Genomic DNA, 11,651 nt, shown 5'->3' on the forward strand with positions numbered 1-11,651 from the left:
TGCAACAATAAGGGGGTTTGGGAACAGCCTTCAGCCTCCAGATGAGAACTCAGAACTGGCTGGCTTATCCCAGCCCTGTCAAACACCCAGATAAGCTGTGCCCAGGCTTTTGAGCCACAGAAATTGTGAGATAATAGGTTGGATTTGAAGGCTCTAACTTTGGGAATTTGTTATATAGCATAAAAACCTAAGCTTGGAGCTCAGTCTCTGAGCTAATGAAAATATTTCAGCCTCTCTTGTACTTAAGTAATGCCAAATAAATCAATACACTATAATTTCCCACATACCCAGTGCCGGCAATGATGAAGTGGAAGAAGCTCTCTTCAACACTGTTTCTATGTGTGCTGTTAAAACCATTTTGGACAGCGATTTGGGAATATCAGTCAAGACTTTAAACAGGTATAGCTTTTTATCTAAAAGTTCCACTTTAGGACATTTATGCTAAATATGCAAAATACTTTTAAATGTATTAAATTAACGAATTTCATTTCAACTTAGTTTGTAGTGACAAACATTTAAAAAAAAAGATGTAATAAAACAAATAAGACACACTGAGAAGAAGCTAAGCACCTCTTTGTAGAGAACTTGTGAAATTTTGGTAAAACCTTTTAATGTTGTGAAAGACATCTGTAAATATAATTAAGTTAAAGATGCAAGAAACAGAAGAATGCCAATAGAAAGATAATTAAAAAATAAAGCTCTAATACAATATGACTAGAATCCTTATAAGCAAAAGAATTTTAGACATGAGGTAGAAGCCACAGGAAAAGAACTAAGGAGACAGGTTGTGTGAGGGAGGCAGACATTGTCAGTGTATCATTAAGAGAACGCTGCAGACTTGGAGAATACGTGGCCTATGGACAATTTAATTTTGGGTTTTTAACCTCCAAAATTGTGAAAAAATAAATATGTGTTGTTTAAGCTAGCTGGTGTGCGATATTTGTAATAGCAACCTTGGCAGATTAAGTATCCATCCATCTGTCTATCTATTTATCTATCTATCTATCTATCTATCTATCTATCTATCTATCTACCTACCTATCTATTCATCCATCCATCTATAAAATCTATCAATTAATGTCATCTGTCCATCATCAATCTTCAGTAGGTCTGTGTGATGACAACAGTGGAAATGACAATAAATAAGAGCAGATGAGAAAAAATACATAACTTATTTTATGTTTTTCCAAAATTTTTGATATCCTACTTCTATGTATTACTTTTATGTAGAGGTAATCTTTACAAAACAATCCCTCAAACATAAAATTCATGATGAGTAAGGATTAAAGCTGGGCTGTAGTACTTCCCTGCATTTTTTTTCCATTCTATATTTTTTCTATTGTAACAGAATCCTAAATATTTGGTAGGCATATTGCTATTTAGAATAAAGCAACATTTTCCAACCTAGCTTCCAGTTCTATGTTGCCATGTGGCTTAGTTCTGGTGAAAGGATGTAAGTGCTATCTGATGCTGGTAGAGAGCATGTGGTAGGACAGAATAATGGCCCCCAAATAACCAATTCCTAGTTCTCTCAACATGGGAAGATGTTACTTTACATGGCAAAAGGGTCAATGAGGATATGATTAAGTTCATGAAATTTGAAATAGAGGAATTAAACTAGGTTATTCAGATGGGCAAAATCTAATCACACAGTCATTAAAAGTAGAGAACCTTTCTGAGTTGTGGTCAGAGATGTAACAATGGAAGCAGAATCAAGGAGATGCTAAGTTACTGACGCTGAGGATAGAAGAAGGAAGCTGGGAAGCAAGGAAAGAGGGCATCCTCAAGAAGTTAAAAAGTCAGGGAAACATATTTCCCCTAAGAGCCTCAGAAAAGAACTCAGGTCCACTGACACCTTTTTCGGTCTAGTGAGATCAAAGTCCAACGTCTGGCCTACAGAACTGTATGATGATATTTCAGTGCTGTTTCAAACAGCTAACTTTATGGAAATGAGTTACAGGAGAAATAGAAAGCTAATATAGTATCCTTAAGGGAGGGTGTTTGCTCTAATTCTTTGCCAGTTCTCTGTGTTCAAATGTCTGCCTCTGTTAGCATCACACCAACCTCTAGGCTTTACTAATTGCTGGATGATTCTACTGTCATTTTCAACACTTCCCTGGGGAAGAAATTGCTCCACAATCTGCTTCAATTAAATTTGACCCCTATGCAGGAATAATTTTGAAGCCTGTCTTTGACGTTTGTTCTGATGCCAGAATGTCTCCTCTTAGCTGTATCTTTTCCTGATTAACTCTGGTAAATTACCTAGCCTTTGATTTAGCCTGTCGCTGTCATGGAGCTACCAGCCTGATCTTAACTGATGGCCACCAAAAAACTGTTGCTTTTAGTAGCACCCTCATATTTGAATTTTCTCACATTCTGTTTCAAATAATTTCTTTTCCTCTTCAAATAACTTCTTTTCCTCTGAGAAGAGATCTGCTGCTCTCTGTACTCATGGCTTGCCTCTCACCCTGGGCAAAACATCTGAGGCAATTCTCTAGAACCTAGAAGAGGAAAGTTTGTTTCTACTTTTGAAGTGAAACTGCAGCTTCCTAAGCAGTTCAAGGAGAAGATACCCTTTGGTCTTGAAGGCTTGCCTCTCTGATTGTGGAGCATCCTTAAAATTGTCTAAAGGGCACTACATGATGTAACACTCCATTTGATTACCTCTCATAGCTCACTTTACCTTGCTCATTCCTTTCAAGTCATACTAGCATCCTTGACTTTTCTTGACAAGACCAAACAAGCCTCTGACTCAGGCTTTGCACTGTGTTCTAGTTTGCTAGCTGCTGGAATGCAATATACCAGGAACAGAATCGCTTTTTAAAAGGGGAATTTAATGAGTTGCTAGTTTACAGCTCTAAGGCTGAGAAAATGTCCCAATTAAAGCAAGTCTATAGAAATGTCCAATCAAAGGCATCCATGGAAAGATACCTTGGTTCAAGAAGGCCAATGAAGTTCAGGGTTTCTCTCTCAAGTGAGAAGGCAAATGGCGAACACAGTCAGGGCTTCTCTCTCAGCTGGAAAGTTACATGGTGCTAAGTTACTGACGCTGAGGATAGAAGAAGGAAGCATTAGGTGATGACATGTCTCCACCCATTTGGGTGGGTCTTGATTGGTTTATTGGAGTCCTGTGAAAGAGGAAACATTTTGGAGAATGGGAGATTTCTGAGAGAGCAGTGGATGACACAGCCTAGAGAAGCAGAGAGTCCACCAGCCAGTGACCTTTGGAGATGAAGAAAGAAAACGCTCCAATTACCCAATATCTTACCCTATTTCTATCTCCTGATGGTCTCTGCTATAAACGAACAGAGTTAAAGGGATAAAGACTGTGCAACAGGACTGGATACAAAAACTCAGAAATGGACAGCACAATACTACCTAACTGTAATATAATTATGTTAAAACACTGAATGAAGCTGCATGTGAGAATGATAGAGGGAGGAGGGCTGGGGACATAAATGAAATCAGAAAGAAAGATAGATGGTAAAGATTGAGATGGTATAATCTAGGAATGCCTAGAGTGTACAATAATAGTGAAATGTACAATGTACAAATTTTAAAAATGTTTTTGCATGAGGAAGAACAAAGGAATGTCATTATTGCAAGGTGCTGAAAATAGATGGTAATTAATATTTTAAAATGTCACCTTATGTGTGAGACTAAAGCAAAAAATGTTTATTTGTTACAAAATTTATATTTTGACTAGTGCATTTCCTAATATAACTTATGTAGATAGTTTGATTGAACACCATAAGTACTTGGAATCTCAGGTAGGACATGGGATTTTGTTGGTTTGTCCAGAGTGATGCCCCGATGAATCCCAGAGTGATTCAATCAGTGAGCAGAAAAGTATTTGCAAAGCCCCCTTCAGGGAATGGTGAGAACGGGGAGAAATTCAACTTCCCCAAGTTGAATTCTTGATATTCTCACAAGCAGTGTGGACAACCAAAGCTGTAGGCTGAGCCCCCAGTCTTGGGGTTTGTTCATATGAAACTTAACTCCACAAAGGATAGGTCAAGTCTACTTAAAATCTAGGCCTAAGAGTCACCCCCAAGAGAGCCTCTTTTGTGGCTCAGATGTGACCTCTCTCTCCAGACAATACGACGACCAGTCTCACCATCCTCCCCCTCTCTGCGTGAGACATGACTCCCAGGGGTGTGGACCTTCCTGGCAACGTGGGACAGAGATCCTGGAATGAGCTGAGACTCAGCATCAAGGGATTGAGAAAAACCCTAGAATGAGCTGAGAATTAACATCAAGGGATTGAGAGAACCTTCTCGACCAAAAGGGGGAAGAGTGAAATGAGACTAAGTGTCAATAGCTGAGAGATTTCAGACAGAGTCGAGAGGTTATCCTGGAGGTTATTCTTATGCATCAAGTAGATATCACCTTGTGGTTCAAGATGTAGTGGAGAGGCTGGAGGGAATTGCTTGAAAATGTAGTGCTGTGTTCCAGTAGCCATGTTTCTTGATGATGATTGAACAATGATATAGCTTTCACAATGAGACTCTGTGATTGTGAAAACCTTGTGTCTGATGCCCCTTTTATCTACCATATCAACAGATGAGTAGAACATATAGAATAAAAATAAATAATAGGGGGAACAAATGTTAAAATAAATTTAGTTTGAAATGCTAGTGATAAATGAAAGCGAGGGGTAAGGCGTATGGTATGTATAATCTTTTTTTTTCTGTTATCATTTTATTTCTTTTTCTGTTGTCTTTTTATTTCTTTTTCTAAATCGATGCAAATGTTCTAAGAAATGATAAATATGCAACTATGTGATGATATTGAGAATTGTTGATTGCATATGTAGAATGGAATGATATGTTAATATTTTTGTGTGTTTGTTGTTATTTTTTTTAATTAATAAAAAACATAAAAAATAAATAAAGAAAACGCTGTGAACACTGCGTCATCTGCTAGCTTTCTCTCCTGGCTTCTGGTTTCATGAAGCTCCCCTGGAGGCGTTTTCTTTCTTCATCTCCAAAAGTCACTGGCTGGTGGACTCTCTGCTTCTCGAGGCTGTGTTATCCCCTGCTCTCTCAGAAATCTCCCATTCTCCAAAATGTTTCCTTTCACAGGACTCCAATAAACCAATCAAGACCCACCCAAATGGGTGGAGACATGTCATCACCTAATCCAGTTTAACAACCACTCTTGACTAAATTACATCATCCAGGGAGAGGATCTGATTACAGTTCAAACATACAGTATTGAATAAGGATTATTCTAGGGATTTTTATTAATAAATGGCTTTTCTAAGGGTTATACATCCTTTCAAACCAGCATACACTGTTTCTTCTACATGGAATGCATTTTCCAGAGATATCACCATGGGTTATTCCTTCTGCTTCTTCAGGTGTTTGCTTCCATCACGGTGCTGCCTACTATGCTATATAAAATGACATCACCCTCAAGACTGGCCTATCCACCCTTCTTGCTTTATTAGTTTGCATTATTTTTACATGATTTATGAACGCTATATGATTTCTCATTTCTTTTTATAACCCACTTCATACTCTCCAGCATGTGTATGAAGTAACCTACCTGAGTCCAGGGGAGCTTGTCTGTTCTGTTTATGTCACAACCAGAACAAGACTTGGCACATAGTAAGCATGTGGCAGGCAGTCATTAAACTAAAAAAGGACTTCACATATGACAAGGAAGTGCAATCTTGGCCCCATGTCCCAATGAGTCTAAGCTTGTGTGAAGAAACCAGCTCATGAATGTTCACAGCGGTTTTATTCATAATTGCTACGAATTGGAAACTTCTTAAGCATCCTTCAGTGGATGAATGATTAATCAAAATGTGGTACATCCATATCATGGAATATTCCTCAACAATAAAAAAGAGCAAACTGTTGATTTGCACAGCAACTTGGGTGAACCTCAAGAAAATTATGCTAAGGGAAAAAATCACAGAAAGGATACATATGACGTGATTACAATTATATAACAGTTTTGAAGTATTGGGATTAGAGAGGTGAGAGTCGTTTAGTAGCTGCCAGGTTGTGTGTGTGCGGAGTGGATATGGCTATAAAGGGGCAGCATGAGGGAAGCCTGTGCTGATGATACAGTTAAGTGCTTCATTGTGACAGTGGTTACATGAAGTTAAACATGTGATCGAATGTGCATGGTAGCTCTATGCACACATATGCAAGAGTGAATATATAACTGGTGAAATCCGAACAAACTCAATATTCTGCAAGATGTTAACACTGGTGAAGGTTGGGTGAAGGGTGCATGGAAGCTGCATATATACTTGCAACTTTCTTGAATTTATGATCATTTAAAGATTTTTAAAACTCAATTTTTATTTAAGTAGAAAGATACATTTATAATCGATTTTTATTGGATGTGTTGAATGAACTGTACACTTGCCAGTTTTGGAACCTTGATTTATGATCCAGAACTGCAGATTCTTATTTTATGATGTACCTCTTGGAATGAGTGTGGCTATTGAATAAACTAATTGTGCGTGTGTGTTTAAAAGGCTATAGGCAATTTTGTATGCAATACATAATAAAGAGCCAACTGATACAGGATAGATAATTTATAAACAATGGTACGGAACAAACTTGTGAGGAATAAAATGAAATCAAGGAGTTACTGGGAAATTTACACCACTTTTAAAGCATGCTTTATATTTTTATTAAGTGAAACTCTACATGGAAGTTGAATATGTTGGGTAGGGTAAATTGGAAGAACTCCTTAGTTTGATGTCAGAATATGGAAATCAGAGCTGCAGCCATTGGCCAAAGGACTCTCTTAAACTTTGCTGTACAGCCTTCTTGGAGGATGAAAAGTTCTATATCTTCAAAATTCAGAATGTAACTTCCAGTTATAAATGTTTTTTAAACACTTGAAATTTGGCTAGTGGGACTAAGGAATGGAATTTTCAGTTTTATTTCATTTTAATTAGTTTTAATTTCAATTTCAGTAACTACATGCAAATTTTCAGTAACTACATACCCCTAAAGGGGTCTAGTTTGAAAAGCACTATCTACTGCAGATAATCCTTTTCATCTAGCGCATAGGATATAATATTCTTAATTAATAGTCTCATTTTTACCACTTCTTATCTGTGTAATCTTAATTAGTTCAGAATCTCTTTCGAATTGTTTACTTATCTTGAAATAAAAGGATTAGAGTACTTGAAGTTTCTATATGCTATTTTACCTCCCATTTTTACATTTTATTTAAAATATTTACATCTGTCTGTATTGCCCGGTGCGGCATTTCCCCTGGCCTCAGTTAGTTCATATAGATAATGCTTTCCAACACCAATAAAATCGTAGTCCAAGAGACTACAGAACAAGGCTATCTCATTGTGTGAAAGCTGTGCTCTCCCAGGTTTTCTAAATCAATTGATGGAATCATTGGAAGTATAAATGCTCTTTCTCTAACTGAGCCACTATCCTTATTTCTGTGAGAGATTGACAGGCAGTGGGTGGCAACAAATTGTCTGACAAGGCAGATTTGTGGTGTATGCACAAAGTGATGGTATTACATAAAGGAAAACGTTTTAAAAATAAAATGAGTGTCAATGCCATGGTTCTTTAAAACTGGAAGAAGTGTGTCCTAATGTTACCTGTTTTCCAAAAAAATTTAACAAAGTAACAGCACAGGCATTTTTTGTTTTCAGGTATTAAGACAGGCTTTGTTTGAACTGGCGAGATGTGTGTTTGCTGAGAAAAGTTCTTGGGATTTAGCTCAATTAAATGAATGAATGCACAACTATTCTAAATCCAATACCCTGTACTACCTGGAAATAAAGATAAATGATGCCCTGAGTTGTCCTTTAAAATTTTTCAATTCATTGAGGACTAAACAATAACATAAAGTAAATATTTTGAAATTATTGTTAGGCAGCTTTTTAGCACTATCAATTTGAACATTTGCATTTCTGTTTCGCAGCTCTGCTGCTTTTGGCTCTTGCTAATAAAATGTTCTATGAAAGTGCAGTTTGTATGTTTTATTTTGTAACATAACTCTCCCAATTTAATAAATATTCACTTTAGGAACAACTGGGTTTTGTCTTTATTATGAGCCTGACTTATTTAGCCACATTTTTCTAACTACATTAGTCTTCTAATTTTCGGATTCTGCTTTCTCTGTGCTGCTTTTATTCTCTACTTCATTCATATATGAAATATTTATTAAATACCAGTTATCGCTAGGTGCTGGTGATACACCAGGGAACAAACAGGCAGAAAACCTGCTGAAATAGGGCTTGTTTTCGAGTAGGGGAGAATGAGAAGACATGAGGCCACAGATTTTGTCTTTGTTCTCTCCTATTTCACTGATTCTACTCTTCCTGCCCCCGCTACTAGTCTTAGAGTTTCAAAAGCTTTGCGTTAGCCAATCCCTTTTCTATTTTCTGTGCTTTGCTTTGTATCACTATCCAGTTGATTATATCACTCACTTTTTAATCACTACAGCTGTCAATCATAGTATACAGGATTCTCTGGGGAAAAGCAGAGAAAGAGAGAGACCCAGGCACACTCAAATATCCTGAAGTTAAGCTAAAACATAGTTAGAGGAAGCAGAAAATTACACAAAACTAGTCTGGAAAATTTTGTACCTGGTTACGATCCCCGTGTTACTGTAAAAATGGAATGGTTAATAGCTTCACTAATCAACTTGACATGCTGGAACTTCTTTCTATCCAGGGAACTACAAAGAAGAAACAGAGAACTGAGTCAGGCTGACATGTCAATAACCCTTCACGCCACTAGCTGAGACCTGTGTCCCTGCAGAGAAGAAACAAGTCATGCTGACACCAACAAATTTGCTTATCTTCACTAGATAGCTCCGATGCTGCAAAGACATCTTGCCTGTCCAAGTTGCAAGATTAATGAAATATGGCCCAAGGGCATACCTCCCCAACCAACTCCCGCAGCTCACCCTCCCTGGCTGCCTGCCTCCCTTTACTCCTAGCAGCCATGTATCCTGCCTGCCCCAAACTTGCCTTTCGAGCACTCACCTTTTGTGGTTGTTCCACATTAATGCTACTTTAATTCAATAAACTTCTATACTGTGATTTTCTGAGTCTGTTTCTAGCAAAACATTACCAAGATCATCATGTTGACCTCAATTCATGTAAGAGTCTCTGAGTGAAATGCCACATCTTAGTTTGTTGGAACCATTGCTCAATAATATAACTTCCTTCCTATACTAAAGTTTTAGAAAACAAAGTACACATGAATCACTTAAATAATCTTATTCAAATTTTTTGACATTTAACAAATTCATTTAAAAAGGTGGATATTAAGCAAAGGCCACGTAGATTTTTGAAGGCTCTGTTAGCAGGGGACGCAGAGACATCTGGGCATGTGATCCTTGCTCTCTAGTTCTACAGCTGGAATTTCAAGAACACCCTTATACAGAGCTTAATTAGCCTGGGCAAGCTGCATATGGCAAACAGGGAATGCATTTATGCCCAAGTGTTCGGTGCGTGCCTCACCCTGTAACCTTACCGGATAAAGTATTGTCTCAAGATTGGTGAGATGCTCAAGTACATTTCAGATGTTGCTATGTGCTAGAACTTCTCTAGCCTTGTATTTGCAAGGCTGCTTTGGAGTGGCCCCTTGAACAACCTGACAATCTGATGTGGTCCTCCCCCAGACTTTGTGCTTCTCTCTCTCTGATATCCTAACTGCATTGAAGTGTGGCAAAAAGAGATAGAAAAAAAACCTGGAGTTATTATGGCTAAGAAATTGAAAATGGAGTGAGTAGAACATTCAAGGAGTTATTTCTATAGCATCTCACCCAGATATAATAAACTGCCAAAGGATGTGAAACCAAAAGAAACAATGTTTCTGAAAATATCCAGAAGCCATGAACCAGTCATAAGATTAAAAAAAAAAACAGCAAACTGTGTAAATTGAAGGACATTTGAACAGCCCCAAATATCCAGGAATTATTTACAAACAACTTACATAAGCTTTTTTTCTTTAAAAAATCTTACTTATGATTCCCAAGTGGGTACGCAGTTGTTACCAGAATCTATATTCCCCAACTTGCAATTTAAGACCCTAAATAAATGGTTATGATTCATTGCAGCTCAGTCTGTATTTTCTTGATTGACAGTATGTCTGTTTTAGATATACGGTTACAAAAACTGTAGATCATTTAGTGTAAATCTCAGTGGAAATAGATCAGGGTGAAGAAAGGAGTGGGGAAAAACAAGAATAATTGTGCCAGTTTGAAGCTATTATGTATCCCAGGAAAGCCATGTCCTGTAATCCTTATTCAATATTGATGGGTGAGATCAAAATATTGTTTCCATGAAGAGGTGACCAATCCAATTGTTGGTGGTAACTTATGGTTAAATGGTTTCTATGAAGTTGTGTCTCCACCCATTCAAGGTGGATTGCTTACTAGAACCCTTTAAGAGGGAATTGTTTTGGAAAATGAGAGCCAACAGAACCAACAGAGCCCACACAGCCAGAGATCTTTGGGAATGCTTAAAGAAAATGCCATCAAGGAAGATGTTTGAAACGAGAAGCCAGACCCCAGTGGATGCCAGTCATGTGTCTACCCAGTTGACAGAGGTGTTTCTGACCCATTGGCCTTTCTTGAATCAAAGTGTCTTTCCCTGAATGCCTCAGTTTGGACATTTTCACAGACTTAGAACAGCAAACTTCCAAATTAATAAATTCCCCCTTTGAAAACCCATTCCATTTCTGGTATTTTGCATTCTGGCAGCTTTTGCAAACTAAAACAGTAATGTAATGCTTGATTGGACTAATCCATCATGCTTTCCATATTAAGACATATGATGGCAGGTAGACTCCCCCAGGGGAATATAAAGACTATCCTCTTATCTCATAAGATATGGCTAATTAGATTACATTGTAATCAAAAACAGAATTATTGCATTGCTATTGTTACTGTTAACTGGTCTGGAGAAACTTGAGGCAACAGAATTTAGAGAAATACCATGACAGAGATATTGGATTCTGCATCTTAGTCCAGAAGCTCCAAAACAATGGAACAAGGAGCTTGTAGCAATCTTGGGCAGATGTGGGATCATAGTGGTAAAAGGTAAAAAAATGAAAGTAAAGTCATAAATGTTAAACATGAGATCTTCTGAGTGATGTGTTGTCTGTTAGACTACAATGGTGTGGAAATTTTATACCAAATAGTTTAACTTGCTGACATGTGGGCTGCCTGTCTTTTTTCTCAGGTTTAACATAACATGCTTAATAGGACTTAATAGGAACCTTTGATCTTATGAAAGCTGAAACCTCTGAGAAATTTGAAACAATATTGGCTCCTAGGGAGAACTCAGGAAATACGACTTTTAATTAAGGAAATGGTAAATACTAAGGAATTTGGTATAATAATAGTGAAAAATGCTTTCATAGCCCTTTATACGTGCAAGTACTGGGTTATACGCTTAACATATTTTAACTCCTTTAATATTCACAACAACCCTGAGAAGTAGGTCCTATAAAAGCTCACTTTACTGATAAATAGATGAAATAATTTTCCCAAAGTCACAAAGCCAAAGAGATGAGGGCTGGAATATGAATCCAAGGTGTTGGAAGCCAGAGTCCATGCTTTTAGTCACTAGAGAAGTGGGAATCTGTAGGGAACACACGGGCATACCTGGCAGGCATCTCCCAGTCTTCCCTTACCCC

The 11,651-nt window shown here is 37.6% G+C and overlaps 1 protein-coding gene across 1 annotated transcript in view; it reads left to right on the forward strand.

Annotated features, from left to right (window-relative positions):
• Window positions 1–8,760, forward strand: part of FSTL5 (follistatin like 5) — an 875,733-nt gene extending 866,973 nt beyond the window's left edge. Inside the window, exon 16 of the mRNA XM_077139637.1 lies at window positions 8,676–8,760. Within this exon, the coding sequence (XP_076995752.1) occupies window positions 8,676–8,745 (70 nt within the window). The 3' untranslated portion in view covers window positions 8,746–8,760. The remainder of the gene's footprint in view (window positions 1–8,675) is intronic.
• The last annotated feature ends 2,891 nt before the right edge of the window (window positions 8,761–11,651 follow it).

Source organism: Tamandua tetradactyla, chromosome 22 (genome assembly GCF_023851605.1).
Source record: "Tamandua tetradactyla isolate mTamTet1 chromosome 22, mTamTet1.pri, whole genome shotgun sequence".
Classification (NCBI taxonomy): domain Eukaryota; kingdom Metazoa; phylum Chordata; class Mammalia; order Pilosa; family Myrmecophagidae; genus Tamandua; species Tamandua tetradactyla.